Here is a 23,276-nt window from a genome sequence, read left to right as displayed (position 1 = left end):
ACCGTTTATTGTGTAAGACCCTCAAATACCCACAGATAATGAAGTCAAGAGGCTGTTAGACTGATCCTCATAAAACTTTCAGCATGATTTATGCAAGTGCCACATTCTTGCTCGATGTATTTAGACAATTGCTGACCCAGCACATCATGGTATATATAATTAACACATACAAAGGAGGAAAATTATCATCTTGTTGCTGCACTGTAATCAAATTTAGTTGGTGAAAATATGCATGTCATCTTAATTGGCTAGCTTTTGCAAAAATAACTGGTTTTATTAATATCAGGGTGAAACCTCAAACTGTCAGCAAAAAGGTTCATAAATTCCTAAGTCACACAACTATAAATGTATTAAATTTCACATTAACAATTTACCACTAACAAAAAGCAAAATAGTTTCTGAAGGGATTATAAATAACCAGACTAAAAGCAGGTTGAGAACACGGATTTTGCTTATGGTTCTATTGCTTACGGCAGTGTTTTCAAGCTTAACGTACATACAAAATAGTACTTATCCTAACTATCGTGCTGGCCTTAATATTTTCCATTCAATTATATGTATATACAGTAGTCTCCCCTTATCTGTGGGGCATACCTCCCAAGACACCCAGTGGGTGCCTGAAACCACAGATAGTACTGAACCCTACGTATACCATTTTTTTCCTATACATACATAACTATAATAAAGTTTAATTTATAAATGACGCACAGTAAGAGATTAATAATTAGTGATAAAATAGAGCAATTAAAACAATATGTTATAAACAAAAGTTATGTGAATGTGGTCTCTTCAAACTATCTTATTATACTATATTCACCCTGTGATGATGTCAGATGATAAAATGCTTGCGTGAGCAGGAGCTCCTGGCTGGCTCAGTTGGTTGTGTCCGACTCTTGATTTTGGCTCAGGTCATGATCTCAGGGTCATGAGATCGAGCCCCATGTTGGGCTCCACGCTCATCGGGATGCTGCTTGAGACTCTCTCTCTCTCTCCCTCGGCCCCTCCCCCCTGCTTGTGCACTCTTTCTCTCCCTAAAATAAATAAATCCATCTTTAAAAAAATGCCTACGTGAGGAGATGAAGTGAGGTTAATGACACAGGCATTGTGATGCAGTGTTAGGGTACCACTGACCTCCTGACAATTTGTCAGAAGGTGGATCATCTGTTTCTAGGCTGCAGCTGACCACCAATAAAAAAAAAAAAAAAAACATGGAAAGTAAAATTGCAGGTAAGGGGGCACTACTGTATTGTTTTAAATGCTAGCAAAGAAGTTCTTCACCAAATTGATTCCATGACCTACTAATGCTGTGGTCTCACTCTTGGCTGAAAAGTAGAAGCACTTAAGAGCTTCTAAAATATCCTAAGGTCCAGGCCACATCCCAGACCAATTAGAATCTTTGGGATGGGACCCAGACATTGGAATATTTTAAGGCTCCCTGAGGGATTCCCAAGGTCAGCCACGGTCGAGAAGCCCTGCGTTAGTTGGTACTGAGTGATCCATAGTTTGAAAAGCATTATTATAGGTCAGGGGCAGTGTGGGTACCTTGCAGCTTCCTCTATACCAGTGGTTCTCAACTGGGGTGATTTTGTCACCCTTGGGACTTTTGGCAATGTCTGGAAATATTTTTTATTGTCACAATTGCGAGGGAGGAGCTATCTAGCGAACAGAGCCCAGGGATGCTGCTAAACATCCTACAATGCACAGAGCAGCCCCCACAATCAAGAATTATCCAAAATGTTGGGTCGCCTGGGTGGCTCAGTTGGTTAAGCGACTGCCTTCGGCTCAGGTCATGATCCTGGAGTCCCAGGATCGAGTCCCGTATCAGGCTTCCTGTTCAGCGGGGAGCCTGCTTCTCCCTCTGACCCTTCCCTCTCTCATGTTCTTTCTCTCTCCCTCAAATAAATAAATAAAATCTTTAGGAAAAAAAAAAAAAGAATTATCCAAAATGTCAATAGTACTGTGACTGAGAAATCCTGGTCTACACTTTGAACTGACCACATATTAGTAACATTCAAATATCTACTGGATTCCCAGATTGGATCCCCAAATTGACAGCCCTCTCTATGCTAGAAGTTGGGCTGTCGAGTACTTAATAAAGAATAAGGGAAGCTTCCTGGTTTGTATTGGCCCAGGAAGCCCAGAACTAATCATTACGACACTGGACATAAGCCATGACCTCGAACAACAGTTGCCACGTCCTGCACACCTACTATGTATCAGGCACCACGAAGTGCTGTGAGTTGTGGTAATGACACTTGCCAAATGTCCTGATGCCAGTTCTATATAAGCAAAACCAGTGGGGACGGTTTAGCTTCAACCTTGTTTTGACAATGCCTGCCTAAGAAAAAGTTCCTGAACCGTCTACCTGCCAAACGATAACCACGCCAACCTGTGTCCAAATCCTCCGAGGCTTAGTTACTCACCAACACTGAACTTCAGTGTTTATCTGATTTTTATGACTTAAGCACTGTAGTAAAATCTTCTTTTCACTTGTGCTAAAAAGCCATTTTTATCAAGCCTGTCACCGAAAAACCCACAACAGTGCAAAGGCCATCGTCCCTCTGCCAGCACAGTTCTGAATGTTTAGGCAAGCTCCACTCCTTTTGTCCTCATTCATGTGACAGCTATAAAATAAAACACTTGAGTTTTAAGTGTTTTACAGAGAGTGTGTTTCTTCAGAGTGGAAGGTGGGCTGTACCGTGTAAATGAGAGAAGAAATAGGGAGCAACTTGGAAATGCAAGAAAAGCAATCCTATGGCATGGCTGGTTCTCCAAGAAGGGGCAACTCCTGGCTGATCCCTCCAAGTACCATCAACCCCGCTCAAGTCTGTGTTCTCCTGGGCCAGCGGCAACTAGGTTCATACACTCACGGCTGAGGAATCTGGAAAAGCAGTGAGCTGCCACTCCTCAGGCACATTCCAATATGAAGAAAGCAAAGCTGCCAGAGGCAGTGAAGTGTCCCTGACTGCAGGTCAGTGGAAATTTTCTGCTGCGGCAAGGGGTTAGTCAGCACTCCTCCTGACCACCCGTTCTCCTGGCTCTGAAAAAGCTGGACGTGGACAAAGGCCTCCCCCAACCCCCACTGAGATTTAGGAGGTAATGTTATTTCCATCTGATCCTCGGGGCGACCTGTGAACGAGGCTATGATTTCCACAGTAGAGAGGAAGAAACCTCAGAGAAGCTACTGGCCTACCCAAGGTCAGAGAATCAGCACTGGAGCAAGACCAGAACAGGAGACTTCTGACTCCTGGTCAGAGCTGGCCTCTGAGCTAACCCTGCCACAAAGAACACCTCATTAGCTCCCAAGGCAGATTTCTGTTCTCTCTGTAAGCTTTGCCTTCCACCCACGTGCCTGAGCTATGCCTTCCAGACCAAGCATTCCTTCTTCTTTTCTCCATGAGACAAGCCTTCAAATGTTTGAAGATGTCATTTGACCCCGATCATGACTTCGGTTCTTCGGGGCACTATTTCTAGCCCCCTCAACTCCTCCCCAGATACTGTGGTTCTCAGATCTTCACCAGCACAGTCTCGGAAATGTGGTGCCCGGGACAAGACTTGGGGTTTGGGGTGCGGTCTGGCAAATGCACTGTAATGGTTAATTCTGTGTCAACCTGATTGGGCTACAGGGTGCCCAGATAGTTGGTCAAACATTATTCTGAGTATTTCCGTGAGGGTGTCTGTGGATGAGATTAACATTTAAATCAGCAGACTAAGTAAAACAGACTGCCCTTCCTAACATGGGTGGGCCTCAAATCAGTTGAAGGCCTGACCCTTCCCTCTGAGTAAGAGAAAATTCTCCTGCCTGACAAACTCATCTCCTTCAAACTGGGACATCAGCTCTTCCTGGTTCTACAGTAGCCTGCTGGCCTTCGGATTCAAACTGGGACAGACTCTGCAGAACTGGGGACTTGCTAGCCTCCGTAATCATGTGAGCCAATTCCTTACATCTCTTTACATATATACGTGGACCCTTAATGAGGCCCAAAATCACATTAGCTTTTCTATCAGCTGACTGGTATCGCATATTCATTAATTTATACCTTAAACATACTTGTGACAAATATTTATTGAGCACCTGCTTCCACTGTGCCAGGCACCGCTGGAGATGCTGGGATAACAGTACAGAAGGTGACAGACAAAACTCCCCATCCTTGTGGAGCTTACAGTCTAGTAAGGAAGTCAGAGGAGCATGGTAAGTCAGTCAAATATGTAATAGCCTAAGAAGTGCTATGGAGAGAGAAGAGAAGGTTTAAATGCTGTCATGGGGAAAGTCCAACTGAGAAAGTCATTGAGCAGTTAAAGCCCTGAAAGAGAGAGACAGCAAGCCCTGCGGACGGACGTCAGAAGGAAAGCATCTGTGGTTGAGACAGCAGTAAGTGTAAAGGTTGGGGAGGGGGAGGGGGAGCAGGGAGGCCAGTGGCCGGAGCACTGGGATGGGTGGGCGGAGCGGTGGGGGGTGGAGTGGGGGACAGGTAGGTGAGAAGGTCAGAGAGGTCAGTGAGACCAGGAGGTCCAATCTGACCTTACCCTGCTGCTAAGGACTTGTGGTGTTTAGTCTGGGTGAGATGGGCCACCACTGAGAGTTCATGAAAACAGCTAACAAACGTTTTAACAGAATTACTCTGGCTGCTCTGGCCAGTCTAGACTAAAGGGAGACAAGAGCAGGAGTCCAGGAGTAGACTTCTGCAATAACCCCGGGGAGAAAGGGTGGCAGCTCACAGCAGGGAGGTGCTGGTGGAGATGCTGGGACCTAAATCCCCAGGTCTTGATTTTATCGGGTCGAGGCTTTTTGCATCCTTCCCTTATACTAGTAACTCTTTCATATAAATACAAAGTTTTATATTTATTCCTTAGACCCATATTTGAAGTCTGTGGAGAACACATAAAAATCCTCACTCTGTTAGCTGTCAACATCGCTGTATTTCATACACGGTGCCTTGTACACATTCATCTGAATCCCTGAGCAGTGGAGTAAGACCAGGCTAAGGTCTGTGGACTTTCAGGTACACTCTCATGCTGACCCCAGCATGCTGAACAACACTTGCTGGGGTCCCAGGTTGTTCAGCAACTACAAAGTTAACCCCACAGAACTGTCCTCACCTCATCTCTAAGGGCATCGTGCTAGAACCTGCCTGGAGTCCTGCTGAAATAAAGACATGCTCTATCACTGTCATCCCTCCACTGGTCATTCCCTAGTCCCTGCCTCATCTTCATGGTATGGTATCCTCATTAGAGTCTGGCTTGGGTTAAAGTCTGTGGAAGAACCTAGATGTAAAGAGAATAACGACAACCAAAAAATATTTTTTCTCATACAAGGAGGGGTTACAATCACAATTGCAAAGAAAATAACTACATGAGTGAATATGGAATTGTTTAAGAAAATGTGAAGAGCAAGGATTTTATATTCAGATAAAACGGCAGAAACTTTCCAAGGCTATTTATTCCATCCCCCATTCTCCACCTTATTTTAGGTTCTTGCCATGCTACCACCCCACTTTTGGTTCGAATATCTCAAGCAACCTGTATCTCAAGGATTACAATCACCTCCTATCTTCCAAGCCGCCAATCCTATCTCCTTCCTCCACCCTGGCACCTGAGGGATCTTTCTAAAAAGTCAACACATGATGATGCAGGGTAGTATCTAAGCATCTTAGATGGCATATGACCAGAGAGGGCCTCTCCCTGCCCCACTCCCCAGCCCTCCCCCATCTACTCACCATATGGAATCACTCAGCGGCAGACACATCCTGCTGCTTCAGGCTCTGAAGTATTTTTACATCCTGCTCCCCACCTGGACCGCTCTTCCCAAGCCTCCCTGACTCCCCTCCTCTCCTCAGGGTGGAGTGGGGCACAGGTGTCTTGTCACACCTCTAGTCTAGCCCCTCTCTCACATGAACTGTGACTATCAGCAAACCTGACACAAGAACAACACCAGGAGGGCCAAGAAAGCACCTTGTTCATTCTAAATCCCCGGGCCTGGCACAGAGCTTGGCACAAAGCAGGGACTCGGTAATTGCTTGTTGAATGGAACTCAGTTCTGTTACTTACAGGAAAGGATATGCCATAATTTCTTCGTTCCTGTAACCCGAACTCCTCACTTCCCTCACTGCCCGGGAAATGATCTTTTAGCCAATCTTTAAACCCCACGATTTGCTTTTTCACCCAATAACTCCAACTAAAAACCAATTATTAAATCAGTCAGTAGTTCCATGTCTTCCCCCCCTCCCCCCAAATTCAGTGAACTTTCCTCCTGCTTGCTAATTAAAACCCAATCCTCTGACATTCCCTGACATGACAAACATCTTCCTGTGGGAATGAACAGAGCGCTGAGCTACAAGAATCCTGATCCTCAGCAAGTAAGTGTCTGTTGAAGGGGCAAACGTGAAGCACTTTACTGCCCAACAACCCCTGAGCTGCCGAGATGCACACGGAGCCACCTCCTCTCCTGAATGCTCTTCCCTACTTAAACCACACACATTTGTATTTTCGATTCTGGTTATGCTACCAGACTTTTTTTTAAAGAGCAGAACATTACTCTATCTGCCAGTGCTGGGAGTTTTATTACAAGAACTTACGGCTAGGAAACGAGAGCCAAGTTTATTATTTTTTCTGGATCAGATTCAACAACCTTGTCCAAAAAGAGCAAGAAAAAAGCAAAAGAGGCAACCAGCCCTTTTGTTTCCACACCTGCATTTAAGCTTTAACTCTTAAAGTCCTAAGCAGATCCACAGAAGCCTCACGATTTATCTCCCAAGCCCAAGTGAAGTGAACAAATCCTGGCCGATGGGTGCAGTCACCAATTTCCTGGAACAGGGGTTCTCTGTTTTAGCACTTAACTCAGCACATCGGCTGACTCAGAGGCCTGGTGGTTGCCTCACAGTATCCCTCCGGGCCTCCCCCAAGTTGGTTTGGTCTTCAGTGAGGGGGGAGACAGAAACTTCGCGGAGGATGGTGCCATCCCATAAGGACTCACCTCATCCTGTCCCCTTCCTCCTGCCCCACTGCCCTCACCTCACAAAGAATGCTCCCAGATAGAACGATCCTGATAAAGAAGTCTCATCTGAAGTTTCACCTCACCCTCTTCAAGGCCCCTCACATGTTACCTTCTCATGGGGCCTATTTAAAATTACAATCCAACCCCCCAGAAGCCCCACTCTAGCAATCCTGATTCCCCCCGCCCAAACCTGCTTTCCATGTTCTTATTGCTATTAGATTGAATAGTCACCTTCCCAACTATCATATAATTTACTTATTTATTATGCTTATTGCCCATCTCCTCCCACCAGCTTGTAAGCTCCTTCAGAGGCTGGGATCCTCGTCTGCTTTGTTCGTGGGGATATCCCAAGCACCTACAATAGTGTTGTGTATGGAAAAGATACTCAAGAAGTACTTGTTTAATGAACCAATGAATCTTGAGGTCTGATCAATTGGTAGTACCTGCCTAAAGTTTTGTCCCTGAGAAGGATTCAGAGGTCATTCACATAGAGAAGTCGTGGAGAAATGAGGAGTGCCGTGATCCATCACGTGTCTGCCAATGGCTTGGGGCAGCCTGTGCGTGCTCCACAGCTGTCCAGGACAGTAGCCACAGGCCACACGCCACCACTGCACACCTGAAATACGGCTAGGGAAACTGACCTGTGTTGTAAATGTGAACTACACACCAGACTTTGTACTGTGTCATACAGCACAAGAAAAAGGTAAAGAAATCTCAACAATTTTTTTATTGATTACATGTCAAATGATATTATTTGACTATACTGGGTTAAATTACATATGCCATTACAATTAATTTCACTTATTTCTTTTAACTTTTTAAAAGATTTTATTTATTTATTTGAGAGAGAGAGCGTGTGAGCACCAGAGGGGGGAGGGGCAGAGGGAGAAGCAGACTCCCCACTAAGCAGGGACCCCGAAGCAGAACTCCATCCCAGGACCCTGGGATCATGACCTGAGCCAAAGGCAGATGTTTAACCACTGAGCCATCCAGGTGCCCCATTTCTATTACTTTTTTAAATGCACTAATAGAAGATTTTAAATTGCCTCTGTGGTTCACATTTTATTTCTATTGGACAGCACTGCTTCAGAACCTCCTCCAATATGACTATAAGGAAGCACTGATAATATCAGTCTATCCATCTGCTTCTTGATCTGGTCTCAGAACATAAACTAATGTCAAGAAGCCTCCTCAAGGCCAATACTTCACAAAGTGTGATCCTTAGATCAGTTTAATCATCCTGCAGATTCCAGGATGGGTAGGAATGTAGGGTCCAGGAAACTGCATTATGACTTTCCTACCACCACCCCCGTAATTCCAAGGCATACTCGAGGATCACTCTAGACTGTAGATACACATATTATTTAAATTCCAAATAATCTTTGTCAAGCATGAACAGGATTGCATACAGATCGAGCAAGAATCCTCTCCTCTGCACTGGTAGAAAAAAAGGGGGGAAAAAAAAAAGCCAAGAGGGAGAGAGTAAAGTCAAGTCATGGATGGAGTCATCTTCTTGCACATCTAAAAAGAAAGAAATGGGCCTTGTGAAATCAGAGGAGCCACAGCCCCCCAAAGATAAAGAAAAGCCTGCTGACATCTCAGAGGAAAATCTGTTCCAGGAATCAAACACCCTCTAGCTCAGCTGTGGTCCATTTGGAGCTTGAGTTATCGGTTGGACGAATGCCTGCTATTCAGGTTGTACAGCTCCTTGGGGCGGCTCTGCTCTGCTCGAACACCCAGCTTCACATATTTACATGACTTTGGCATTGGTCAAAGGGCAGCACGTAGACAATCAGGATCATCTCCTCTCCCTCTTCTGTCCTGCCCTAACCCCAACTTTTACCCACTCCTATTCCTTTGCCCTGACTCCTGTGCAGACAAATCTCTTTTTGGAGTTGCCTGCTTGGGAAAAGAGAGCAAAGCAAGAAAAACAAATAAAGCAAAGAAAAACACATCGGTATTTCCAAAACACCTGCTGTGTCAAGTATTTACTAATTCCATTCTAGAGGAAAAAAAGACAACAGGCATTTCTCTAGAATTTAGGTCTCTATGTAAATAGTATCTATGCAGATGGGTCCTAGGACTCATAACAGTGCCCACACAGAAAGGCATTGAGATTATACTTTGGTGTATTTTGTGCATAAAGTCCAGTAAAAACAAACTCACATAAAGTACTGGAACGGTACTGAAATATTTACCTCCCAGATGAGGACTAAGCCCTACATTCTGAAAGAGGAAAATCACACGCTCTCCCTACCCAATTCCTGGGAGGGCTGTGCTTGCCTATTTCCTCCAAAGCCACGTGATGTGAAATGTGATCTGAAACATGTTTTCTATTAACCATATATCATGACTCAATGTTTTTTTTTTTTTAAGTTTGTTTTAAAGAAATAACTTCCATGCCCATGAAACTACAGTCATAATTTGTAATGCTACATATTCATGAGCCATGTGATTATGGTATCTGCCAATCACACATTCAAGAAACACAAGTCCATGCAACCATTTAAAAATTCTTGGCTGTTTTTTATTTTGTATCTACAACCAGATTACTTTCTTCTACTAAAACGACTTAAAACATATTTGACACTTTTTCTCAAAACATTCATAATGGTCACCCTCTGCTTTTAATTTTTATTTTTGCTGAACTATAAAGAACTGAAGGACTGAAACTGCCCTCTGTTCTTAACACCCAACATGTTTACACAGGTCCAAGAGGAAAGCTCTGAGATGCTGCCCTCTGAATATAAACATGCACAAACTTGAACGTGAGCCACTACAGAAGCAATACTCTAATCTCCCGTGGCGATGTTACAAAAATGATAGTACATATGAATACACAAAGAGAAGCAAAATATGTCACTCCACCTGAAAGACAGACTCAGTCCACACAGGTTACCAAATTAATGAAGCATGAGCTGCTTTATAATGTACGGTTTTCCAAAGTAGAGTCCCAGGCCACACAGGGACCCTTGATGGTCTTAGAAAATGAGCTCTCCAGACTCCTAAATTTACCCTTTCTCACCCGCCAATGTTAGCAGGATTTTAGGATGAGCATGACCCAAAATTGAAAGTGCACTTGCCATCTAAAGGGTATTTTTCAGGAGAGCCTGGGTGGCTTAGTCAGTTGAGCATCCAAATCTTGATTTCGGCTCAGGTCACCAACTCAGGGTCATGAGATCAAGCCCCATGTCAGGCTCAATACTGAGCCTGCTTAAAATTCTCTCCTTCCCTCTGCTTAAGATTCACCCCTACCCCTACACTCATGCGTGCATGGGTGCGCTTGCGCACTCTTTCTCTAAAAAAAAAAAAAGAAAGAAAGAAAAGAAGAGAAAAGAAAAGAAAAGAAAAGGAAGGGTATTTTCCAGGAAAAAAAAACAAAACGTTGGCATCATTACTATTACTTGCCACGATCCTCAATCTGTTTTTGCCCTCCAAATGTGCTTCTGGGAAATCCCTCACCAGGGAAGATTCTTTTATTTTTCTTTTAAGTTACGTCCAGTCTGCCAATCCAGGTTCAAGGGCACAAATGGAAATTTACAAGTGCTTGGCTCCAAATAGGTTCTTAGAATTCCCTTTACAGAATCCCTCTTTATCATGATGGATAATCTAAGTTCCATTTTATAGAAAAGGAAATTAACACTCAGAGAAGCTACAGGATCTGTCCGAGCCACACAGCTAGTAGAAAGCAGAGCTGACAACAGAAACACAGACTTTCTTTCCCACTGGAGAGCTGTTTCTACTCCACTACCATGGAGTAATCAGCTACTGAACTCAAGAAATCAGTACAGCTGGGTAGACAGAGCCCCACCATAGTCTCCAAGCAATAGAACACCGGGAGATAATAAACCATAAACATTCTTACTGATCACTTACCAAGTGAACAAACCTCTGTCATGGAAATGGATTCCCTCATGTTAAAATGAGGAAAATAATAGGACCTACTTCATAGGCTTGTTATGAAGGTTAAATAAGGTAATATATATAAAATGCTTAGAAGAGTGTCTAGCACATGGCTCGCGCTCTAAGTATTTGTCAAATGTACACATACGTGTATACATAGACTCACAGCAGGCCACAAGGGTTGTCTGACAGACGGCAAGGTTGACAGGCCACAATTCATTCCTCACTGTGACTGGACCATTGCCTTCTTGTCCAAACTGCCAGAAAAGGATATATGAACCCTGTTTTCAAGGGCTGGAGCAGGGCTGGCTCCAAACAGTAGCTCTGAACATCACCCAGCAGCCTGTATCAGCCAGAAACTACGGAATCTCCAGAACGGGCTCTCTGTGATAAACATGGAAGGGCTAGAGACCAAATGGGCTTTGGGGGGCTTTTGGCAGAGGTGGCAGATGGATAAGCCCCTGGCTTCTAGGCACACTCTGGGTCCGAGGATCACAGCTGTGTCATTCACCCACCCAAATGGGACAAGGCAGGAGCACAGTGAAGAGAACTCCCTGGCCCTGGGGCATTCAGAGGCCATCTGAGGACAGGGTGTTAGCACCACGGGCAAAAACCGAGAGGAAAAACTGTTCTTGGGATACACTTCTACCTCGGACAAAGAAACAAGAAAGGCCAAAGGGACCCTTTCTTCTGCAGAAATCAGCTTCCAAGCCAGGGGGTTGGATGATGGAGGTCTGGAGTGCCAGAATTGGGCTGCCTCAAATAAACCCAATGACTCCGTGCCCAGGAAGGAGTCAGGCCATCACGCAGTCCCCGTCAGAGACGGGGAATGCAGGCCACCTGTGGGGAATGCTTACCAAGAGCCTCACTGTCTACAGCTTATGAGAGGACCAAGGCGCAGCCACGAGCTTTCAAGCCAGCCTCACCACAGTCTCCCAGGAGACAGGTCTCTCCCCCTCCCGCAACACAAGAAAATATTCTGCAACCTCCCTTAACAAAACACTCACTTTTCTACCAAACAGCCCCTTGGAGGCCGCCTACGACATTAACCAAGGGCACCAGCGATGTCACGTTTGATACAATTGCCCAAAGCTTGGGAGGGGCAGCTCCATCAGATTGCCAGATTACCTTGGACCATAAAGCCTTAAAGCAAGTAACGGAACTCTTACGCAAAGAAACCAGCCTTCCCCCCTCAGTGAAATCAAGTTTATTTAACCTCAATTTGTTGAATGAAAGCAAAGCCTTCACAGAGATGCGGCCCAGGCCTGCACACAGACATGACACAGCAAGTCCAGCCAAGCCAGGAAAAGTCGACGCTTGCGTGAACCCTCCAGGACAGGATGTCTTGATCAGGAAGAATACACCCAGGCAAACCTCATAAGGCCAAGGGGCCACTCACGGGCAACATTCACAAGCCTTAACCCGGCAAGTTAAGATAAATCCTAGGAAGTCTTCCAAGAAACTCTTTCTGGACAAGGATTACCAGCTGAAACTGGGCTCTTTCCAACACTTGAATTGCCACAGTGACATTTAGGAAGAGCTCTCTTACCACAAATGGGCCAGAAATTCGTTCCTAGGAAATATGGTAGTTGACTGACCCTAGTTCATGAGAGGATCAAGCCCCGTACAATTAGGGCTCTTATGGACAAGCCACAAAACCAACAGATAAGCAGTCTCTGGAACAAAAATGCATGGTACACAACCACTTGGAATATCCCACAGGGCACAGTGAGTCATTCCGCAAGAGACATTTTTTGAAAAAGAAGAAGAACCAATCTTGAAATGTTTAGTTATTTAATCTGCCTCTGAGAGAGAATTTATTTGGGGAAAGCCTCACTGGCAAATCCAAAATGGTGTATGTGGACCCCTGGCCAGCACGCTCCTAGCATACAGGAGTGACACTTGCGGTCGAGCAAAAAGCTGTGCTCGTGTCTGCAGCCCTGACCCAGGCTGCTCCCCGGCCCGCCTCACAGATGGAGCTGCCTTCACTGCATTTGCAAGAGGAGGATTCTCATCTTCTCCTCTCTTCAGGATCCAACAATGGCACTTCTTACGCTGAACTGCAATTCCCAATCTCTTCACCATCTCCGGCGGGCAGCTCCTCGAGGGCAGGTAGTCCACTCTATTTCTCTCTGGAATCCTCCATACCTAGCCTCTGTTCGCAACAGCCTGCAGGTACTAAAAACCCAGGTGTGGCATGAACGAACAAGTAGATGCATAAACTGTCATCTCAGGTATCCTCATCTCATGTTTTTCTAAACGTGGGGAGAGCTGCCAAACAAGGGAAAGGAGGAATTTCGAAAAGAAAAAAAAAAAAAAATCATTTCCAGATTTTTAAATGCAACGTAGTGGAGGATACAGGAAATTTTTTTGTTTTGTTTTTAAGTTCCCTCCTCCACAACCAAATGTGAATGCCTGAGTTATTCAAAGGGCATTTTTGGATACTACAACTCTCACTTACACATCACTTGGAGTCATGAAAAGGAATGCGTGGACATGTGCTGGGGTATAGGCTGTGCATGTCCCTTCCTCTAGCGGAGCTGAGCGCACATCTGGGGCTATTTAACAACTGATTGGAAATTTCGCCTTCTGATTTCCAGTTGAATACTGGGCACAGGAAAACAAATAACACTTGTTTTTCACTGAGCCTTGTCAGTCATCCAAACTGCAGGGCAGACCAGAGAACTGCCTGTGGTTTGGTGGCAGAGGCCCAAAATAGTTAGACCTTTTTTTCCCCCAAGTTGAAGTACAAGGAATAAACCAGATTTTGGCAACCCAGGCTCTTCACCGACCCCTCCCCCCCCATCTCAGAAACACAAAACTAGATTTTAAATATTAAGCATATTCCTGGTATTAATTTACATTTTTCATTAGGATTAAATTTTGATTTGTTTTTATTCCAAAGCCAATAGCACAGCGATTGGTTTCTCTCATTTTTTTTTCAACTGCCCTGCCCTGATATTTACTTGGATTTGCTGAAGAGGCAATGTTCAGATTACCGTTTTCTGTTTCCAATTAAACTGGAATATAATATCTAGAGTCGTATTATCAAAGAATCAGAGAGTCTCTTTAGAGACTGGCTAGTACCACCTCCTCACTTTAGAGATGAGGAAACTGAGGCCCAAGGAGTGAAGTGATTTTGTTCAATGATACAGAACTAGTTAGTGGCACAGCCCCCTAGTACTCAGGCCTCCTGGTACCCGGGCCAGGGTATTCAGCGGGAACAAAAATCTGAGTTACCTCTGAGTAGAGCTGCCTGATAAAATATGGAACAGCTAGTTAAATTTGACTTTCAGATAAACAGTGAATAATTTTTTAGAGTAAGTATGCCCCACATATCATATGGGCATACAAAAAAGAAGTAATTGTTGTTTATTTGAATTTCAAATTTAATGGGCATCCTGTAAATCTGTCAACTCTGGAAACCTTATCTTAGAAACCAATATCCTCTCCCACTCCATACCTCCACTCAAACATACACATGTATACATACATTTCTTTCTTTTTAATATTAATGGCTGGAAAATAGAAGTTGCAGCACAGTAATCCCAAGGACTAATGAGACTGGAAGAAGTTGCTGCTTATTTTTTTATTTTGTTCCTCTTAGATGCCTTTCTTCCTTATAAGAATGTAAAACAACTAACACTGACATGATGAGACATTAAAAGGCTGACATTAAAAGGCTGGCCAAGGCCTCTGGATTAGACATTTTAGGTCTCATCTTGAGCCGTTTCTGCTTGTCCCAGGGCTCTGAGTCTGTGGACCTCACAGGAAAGCACACTCAGGTTCGGAATACAATAAAACAACATTAAAACAAAATGAAACAAAAATCAGGTACATGGAATAAAGTAAAAAAATATATTTTTAAATCCAGTTCATTGGTTTTACACCTCAATTTTTATTATTTTTTTAAGATTTTATTTAATTATCAGACAGAGAGAGAGAGTGAGCACAAGCAGGGGGAGCGGGAGAGGGAGAGGGAGAAGCAGGCTCCCCGCCGAGCAGGGAGCCAGACACAGGGCTCAATCCCAGGACCCCGGGATCATGACCTGAGCCGAAGGCAGACGCTTAACCGACTGAGCCACCCAGGAGCCCCTACACCTTAATTTTTAAAAAGAGTGCTGGAGAGAATTTTTTTCCTAACAACTTAATTGAGATATAATTCACATATTATAATATCCATCCTTTTAATCTGTACATTTCAGGGTTTTTAGTATATTCACAGTTGTAATCTAATCATCACTACCTAATTCCAGAACATTTTTACCATTCCCCAGAGAAACTGCATACCATTAGTAGTCATTCCTCATTCTCCTGTCCCACCAGCCTTCGTAATCACTGATGTACTTTCTGTCTCTATGGATTTGCCCGTTCTGGAAACAAATGGAATCACACAATTTCGGCCTTTTGTGTCTGGCTTCTTTCACTTATAATGTTTTCGAGGTTCATCCATATTGTGGTATGTATCAACACGCCACTCCTTTTAATAGCCAAATAATATTCCATTGCATGGATACACATTTTTTTAACCCATCCAACAGTTAATGGGTATTTGGGATGTTTCCACTTTTGGGTTGTTAAGAATGATGCTGCTATGAACACTTGTGGGCAAGTTTTTCTGTAGACCTATGTTTTGCCCAATTGTCTTCTAAGGCACCATTTTACGTTCCTGCCAGCCATTTATGAGGGTTCCAATTTCCCTACATCCTCAACAGCACTTGTTATTATCTGCCTTTTTTATTAGAGCCATCCTAGGTGTAAAGTGGCATCTTGTTGTGGTTTTAAGTCTGCACTTTCCTAATGAATAATGATATTGAACGTTTTCGTGTGCTTATTGGCCATTTGTGTTTTTTCTGTGATGAAATGTCTATTCAAACTGTAGCATATTTCTAAAGACAATCTAGTATTGTCCCCATCTTTTTTTTTTTTTAAGCAAACTCAGGTTGACAGTTCAGATATTTATTGCCCAGTTGAGCTATGCTTTCTTTTCAGTGTGGAAATAATTGCATAAATAAAGTTTTTGCAGACTGAGAGAGTAGGGTTATTCTTATTTCTAATTGCATTGAGGGACAACTCTAACCAATTCAATATTCTCTGGGCCACCCATACACCCTACAAAAGAAAATCTACACAGCTGTGACAACTCCATCATGCATGCACACATGCCCGTAACATGTGTGTGTGCACGTGTGTGAGAGAGACACTCATACTCAAAGACTCACTACTTGACAATGAAACGATCACTCTTCATCCCACTCTGTTTCCTATGTAACCAGAACAACCAGATAAAGGAACTGCACTCGCAGGGGAAACTCAATCCCATACTCTCCCCCTACCTGACACGCTCCTTCTTGCCCACACTGTGAAATCCTAAGAAGGCCTAGAATGATTTGACGGAAAAAGCCAGATACCTTTATCAGACACTATTAAAGTATAATGTTTCTAGTCACTCTCATGGGTGGCTAAGACACAGCAACACAAGCCCCTGCTAACTAACTACGAAAGGTTCCTTTTTTAAGTCGGGGCAGCTATAATGCAGACGTGTCAAGTTAAGTTAAAAGGTCATCCTGAACAGAGGATTAATACCATTGCTTCAACTTTTCTCACCACCCTACTTAAAAGGAAAAAACAAACCAAAACTGCTTAGTATTGTAACTCTACCTGGAAAGTAAAGACAGCTTTAAGGCAGTGATGCGGACACACCCATCTTAGACTAAGAATCAAGAGACTGCGCCTGGGTGGCTCAGCGTGCACCTCTTGATTTTGGCTCAGGTCATGATCTCAGGGCTGTGAGACTGAGCCCTGCCTTGGGCTCTGTGCTCAGCGGGAAGCCTGCTGGAGATTCTCTCTCTCCCTCTTCTTCTGTCCCCCACCCCCCAAAAAGACTGCCTCTCTCCTCTGCAACTCTGAGCTCGTTGGGTAACCTGGGAGAAGTCAGTGATGGAAATGGCCAAGCCCCAGTTTCTGAAAATTCCATGGGCCTTTCTGAAGTGTTTGTAAAATAATGTAATTATCTTATCGCCAAACTTTAACTCTTAACTACTATAAATGGGTAAACAGAATTCACCACGGGTTTTCTATCCAGCAGCAGATCCCTCTGCTGCAACAGCTGTCCAGTGGATGCGCAGACCCTGAAATTCCTTTCCAGGTACACAGAGCAAGGGAAGAGCTTGCCTTCCCTTCTTCACTTCACACACTCTCTCTTAGGGAGAGCTACCCAGCTTGTGAGAGAGTTTGCATCACCCATCCACTGACCTGAGAACCCAAAGGAACAAAAGATGTTCTACCTTGAAGGAATGTACAGATGGGAGGACAGCATTCTCCCTAAAGAAAGCCTGCTGGACAACAAAGCAGAGCTCAAGTGTCCCCGAATTTAAATCCTTGCCTTCTCCCAATGCTGTCTCCCCTTTATTGGTAATTTTAGGTTCATCACTTGACCTGCAATCTCCTTCTGCAGGATTAACTCCAAGTAGGGATGATGTTAAATTGTTAATTAAAGCCATCTCCTTTTTTCATTGTTAGTACATTTTAAACTGATGGCCCAAAAACAATTTTTATAGATCTTAAACAAAACTAAAGCAAATAAATAATAATTAGGGCTAAGATACTTTCCATTAAAACCCATGGAGCGGTAGGTTCATGAAGAATCCCAAAAGTGACCAGTACAACTCTGATATATGCAGCCCCCACTTTACATCTAGACCTGTAGCCCAGAAAAATAGGAACTCGTCTCAATCTTGAACAGGACAGGCCAGACATTTATAATTAGAAATACAGATTCAACGTCCTTCCCAAGTGTTCTTTACTATGATTAATAACAAACAGTCACAATAACAGCAGGTAATGGGGTTAGGCACTGCACTAAACACGTTACATGTAATCTCATCTAATCAAGGTAACAACCCCGTGATGCAGGGACTGTTAATTTTCCCGTATTACAAGTGAGGAAAATCAGGCTCACAGAAATAAAATAATCTGCCTCAAATTACTACTTGCATTCAAAGGAGGGTGGGCAAAGCCTTTGTTCATAACCTCTCCCATAAACTGCCCAGTGTGGTAGCCTCATATAGCTATTGAGTACCTGCAATAGGGCTGGTATGCCTAAGGAACTATATTTGTAATTTTATTTTATTTTATTATTATTATTATTATTTTTAAAGATTTTATTTATTTGACAGAGACAGAGATAGCGAGAGCAGGAACACAAGCAGCGGGAGTGGGAGAGGGAGAAGCAGGCTTCCCCCCAAGGAGGGAGCCTGATGTGGGACTTGATCCCAGGACCCTGGGGATCATGAGCTGAGCCGAAGGCAGATGCTTAATGACTGAGCCACCCAGGTACCCTATTTTATTTTTTTAAAGATTTTATTTATTTATTTATTTGAGAGAGAAAGAGAGAGCAAGCATGGAGGAAGAGAGGCAGAGAGAGAAAAGAATCTTAAGCAGACTCCATGCTGAGTGCAGAGCCGGATGTGGGCCTTGAACCCAGGACCCTGAGATCATGACCTGAGCTGAAACTAAGAGTCGGACGCTTAACCAACTGAGCCACCCAGGTGCCCCAATATATTTGTAATTTTAGTTAATTTAAATTTAAACAGCTCACCCACAGCTAGTGCCTACAGTATTGGACAATATAGCTCAGCACTCTAAGGGTTAAATGTACATAGACTTCATGATCGTAGCCATTTCAGTTACTATCACAAATACCTTTAATTACAGGAGACAGACAATGACTATGAGTATGAAAGAGGCAGTCTGGGGTAAGAGCTTATAGAATAAGTTCCATCTGGGTTTGAAAGAATGTTACTCAATTTGGTTTTGTCCAGTGTTTCCTCATGACTAGATTCAGGTTATGTGCTTGTTTGGCTAGAATACAACATAAACGACGCTGTTTCATTTAAAGGCATACAATGTTCACCTGCACCATATTGGTGAAACTAACTTTGATCACTCGGTTGAGGTATTGCTGGGTACCCCTACTGTATATAGTTACTGTTTTTTCTTTTGTTATTAATAACTACTTTGAGACTATGTAAATATACTATTCCTCAAACTCCCTTCACCTTTGCTATATTTAGCTTCTTCTTCCCTTTTTTTTTTTTTTTTAAGATTTATTTATTTATTTTAGAGAGAGAGGAAGAGAGCACACGAGCAGGGGGAGGGAGAGAGCGACTCCCAAGCAGATTCCCCGCTGAGCACAGAGCCTGATGTGGGGCTTGATCTCATGACCCTGAGATCATGACTTGAGCCGAAATCAAGAGCTGCTTAACCAACTGAGCCACCCAGGTGCCCCTACATTTAGCTTCTATTGATGATTCCTGCCCAATAAACTTTTACAATAAATGATTACAAAATCAGGAATTTCTAACTCCACCATTCCCTCTATATTATTGATTGGCATTTGACTGTAAAGAAGAGCTGTTCCTTATCCCTTTTTACTAATTTATTTATCTACTTATTAGCTGTATTGATTACAGACTCCTACTTTATTCAGTAGGTACCTTTGAGATTTTAACAGTATTCTTCAAATACAAGTGACAAGAAAATATAGATCTGGATTAAGAGTCACTAATTGGCAAAGTCTGCTCACTCTGCAAGAGAAAGAATATTAACTGAGGCCTCTTCTTGTTCTGGATGCTTTGGGGCAAAGAGGTTTAAGAGCCTGAGGCGCTGCAGTCAAGGACATTAGCATGGAGCTCTAGCAATAGACAGCATGAGTTATCACTGCGAAAGGCAGTGTTGCTCATCATCAGACATGATATCATGCCCCAAAAATTCCATCCAAACAACCCATCAATTTCTCCACAACTAGCAAACTTGAATGTTCTGGCAAACTCAAAAGGACATGATTTACAAATAGTAGGTAATATTTGGATCTTTCCACAAGAGCTGGGTTCCAGTTTTTTTATAAAATACAAATGTTTTCATTTTGGAACTCGCTGTGTCACTTTCTCAACAAACAGATTCTCGTATCAGAAAGCAGGCTTGTGTTATATACAAATAGAATGGGCTTGTGTGTATTTATTTTGTGGTCAGAGACCACACACCTAGAGGCTATTTACAATGTTTACGTTGCCCTTGATGCCACCAGAGGAGTCTCAGAGCTGAGACCAAAGCCCAGGCCACACAGAGTATGACTGCAGGTCCTGCTCTGACGTGCAAACTAGACCAGACCCTCCATCCACAGTCAGACACACATGTGCAATGTTTGTTTTCTGTGACTGCTTATCTCCACTGTCCAAACCCCACTAAGAGCATTCTTCAAATTTAACACACTGTGGACTCGGGTATTATTTCAATGAAATAAGCCTTGATTTTAAAAAAGACCTGCAAAGGTTTGGGGTCCTTATATCCCTAAGGATAGTGCGAAGGATAGTCTGGGAGGGTTTCAAACACTTACCAAGAAAAGTCTAGAGACCCCAACTGCAAGCCTCTCTGTCTTCAGATGCCAGGCCAGGGGCTGTGGGGAGTTGAGCAGGAACACGACAGGCTTGTGGTGAATGTGGACGGAGGAGATAGGATTGAGGTGCAGAGTGACCTAGGAAGCAACAGAAAGAGGAATCTTAACACTGGCTCCCCATTAAACTCACTTAGCGCAGCATTTAGAATGCCTTTTCACAGCTCACCGTTAAGAAAAGCTGTAAGTTAGTTCAGAGTCTACGGATAAGATATATTAAGTTGAACTCCATGATACTGCCAATATTTGGCCTTTTTTTTTTTTTTTTTTTACTACACAAATGGCTACCTCGTGTAATTCAACCCACACTAATCTCAACCAAAACATGATTCAGCTCCCAGTAATAGTGGAACACAAATAAACAGAACACTTTTTTTTCTTTTCAAAGTTAGCAAAGGCAGAACAAAAGTGACCTTCCGTCAGAACTGTCTTCTCCTTCAAGGCAAATGATGAAGCTGAAAAGTGAGAGTACAGAATCCCCTGGGGACGGGTCATCCCTCTGGATCACCAGAGAAAGGACTTTCTTCTCTTCCAGGTGAGCTCCAACCTCTAAAAAGTTAAATGAGTTCTGCCAAAGAAAAGTGCCGAAAGCTAAGGGAAAGGGGCTGCCAAGGGGAACTGCCAGTGCTTTCATCATCCCAGCTATGAGCTTGAAGGGGTTTTCCAAAAAATGAAGCATAGAGAACACACAGAATAAAAACTGATTGTATATAAACCTGGTCCAAAAAAAAAAAAAAAAAAAACAGGGAAGAAAACCTCAAGCCTGGATAAGAAAAGTGTGACCAGTTTTGATAGCAGATCAAGGACTATTGTAGGTTACGACTGTCATCATTAACATCATCAAAAAGCACCTACGAGGACAGCTGGAAACAGTGGGTCCAACGACATCTTCCTGGAGCACACCAGCCAAGGTAGGTCAACGTGAACATAGAAAAGCAAAAGGGTGCATAAAGAAATAGCAGATGCTTTCATAGAAGCATGTCTCCTACTGGCTTTGTGGACAGAGGGGTGAGACAAGACCCAAGAAGCACATATGGTAAAAAGCTGAACTCACCCAAGAACACCAGAAAGTGATGAGAGGGAAAGCACAAAAAATGACCTTAGTTGGCAAGACAGAGACCGAGTAATACACTGGGAATAACAGAACATCTCAGGCCTAATCCGTATGAGGATTAAATGGCCTAGATCTATGATCTGAGCCTGGAGAGCCATCAGGGATAGAGCGCTCAAAGCTGGACTATTTTACATCTTCCAGTGGCTGCTGGCCCACTTCGATCTCAATGTATCTCTGCCTTTTATTTTATTGTAGGGACTGCCTAGGACACCGATGTCACCTATTACAGTAGCCTCTCAGGTCACTGATAATAAGGCAACAAACTTTACTTTCAATACCCATGCCTTAGCACATGGTAGGCACTCAGTGAGTGCCAATTAGATATTTAATTTTCTAATTTCCAATGCTACAAAAGTACTTTATTCTATTAATAATTTGCACTATGGTACGTAATATCATGTCTATTCATTAACAGTTGAGTGTGCGCATCTTAATCTCTGAAATAGACTGCAAATACTCAGTAGGCAAAGATATGTCTTACTTTAATACTGTGCTCAAACAGAGTAGTAGACAGTTGTTTCAAGGATTGATTTATCACAGCAGATTCATAAATTTATGTTATCTAAAAGATTAAAAAGGCTGAGTATATTAATAGGTTCAAAGGGACTTAGCTAGCTAATTTACAGAAAAATTTTAAAACACGAGCAATACTATCATGAGCTATTTCTGCAACACAGCTAGGATCATTTTTACCATTTGGCATATGCAAAGTACTAAAAGCAGAGTACTAATGAACAGTGATGTCAAGTACGGCTACAGCATAATAACACATTTCTTGGTTGTACAAACTCTACCTCACAACATTTTGCACAGCTGTCTGCATCTAGAAATAAACAGACTGGTGGCCGCTGTAAACAAGAGAGGCTGCAAAACCTGAGCAGGGGCAAAGCATCAAACTGAATGTGGCATGAACAGAGAGATGCACACCACAGAAAACACACCCTCCGGAGAGGGAAAAAAGGAGAAATGAAGTCATTACTTGTTCAAGAGTACCTGAAAATTGCTAAGAAACACTCTGTCATGAACACTGTGTGTCAGTAAAAAGTTTCCAGAGTTATTCATTCCAAAATTGTTTATCAAGCACCATCACGGCACAACGAATAGCCATGCCTATCCACCAAGGGCACGTCAACCCTTTTTCCGATGATTTCCTTTGCAGCCCTCAGGCATACCACTCCTGAAGTGTGTAGATAAAATAGCAATAAATATATATCTCAAATGAACAAGAATTAAAAAAAAAAAAACTTAGGAAATGAAAAGAAAAATGTGTATGAGACAGATATTGGTGCTGGGGTCCAAAATTTTCCAGATGGTCAAAAGGCCTGGCTCACACAATCAAGGAAAGATTTCTAGGAGCCACAGCTCTGAGCTTTCCTGGAAACGGCTCCCTCTTCAATATGTGGCAGCGTCTGGCCAAGATGAATCTTCGACTCTGGCACACAGGGCCCAGGCAAAGCCCCAAAAACCATCTGGAGAAGAAGAATTCACACTACGATTGGGAAATTAAAAGAAAAATACTCAATACTTCTTTTAAAAAATCATTTGGCAGGAACAGAGAGTCCCCCCAAGCACCCACTCACCCAACCCCTCAGCAACCTTCTTCTACTGGAATAAATCTTGCTGAGGGAAAGACAGAGGACAACCAAAAACAACCAACCGAAGAATGAAGGTATAAAAGCTCACCCAATGGTGGGGAGAACATACCCGGAATATCTCTGCAAAAATTCCTGGCTAAGGTGCCTACCTTCTCTCAGGCAGAAAGGAAAGGGAAGGGAAGGGAAGGGAAGGGAAGGGAAGGGAAGGGAAGGGAA

The 23,276-nt window shown here is 43.2% G+C and overlaps 1 protein-coding gene across 3 annotated transcripts in view; it reads right to left on the bottom strand.

The window, feature by feature from the left end:
* Positions 1–23,276, bottom strand: part of TGFBR3 (transforming growth factor beta receptor 3) — a 194,445-nt gene that overhangs the window by 50,438 nt on the left and 120,731 nt on the right. For all 3 annotated transcript variants that reach the window (XM_032423884.1, XM_032423898.1, XM_032423891.1), the window contains exon 4: positions 20,295–20,432. In XM_032423884.1, coding sequence (XP_032279775.1) covers positions 20,295–20,432 — 138 coding nt within the window. The remainder of the gene's footprint in view (positions 1–20,294; positions 20,433–23,276) is intronic.

The sequence above is a fragment of the Phoca vitulina genome, unplaced genomic scaffold, assembly GCF_004348235.1.
Source record: "Phoca vitulina isolate PV1807 unplaced genomic scaffold, GSC_HSeal_1.0 scaffold2, whole genome shotgun sequence".
NCBI classification, from domain to species: Eukaryota; Metazoa; Chordata; class Mammalia; order Carnivora; family Phocidae; genus Phoca; species Phoca vitulina.
The sequence above is the reverse complement of the archived record's forward strand: the minus strand, read 5'-3'. Positions and strand labels throughout refer to the sequence as shown.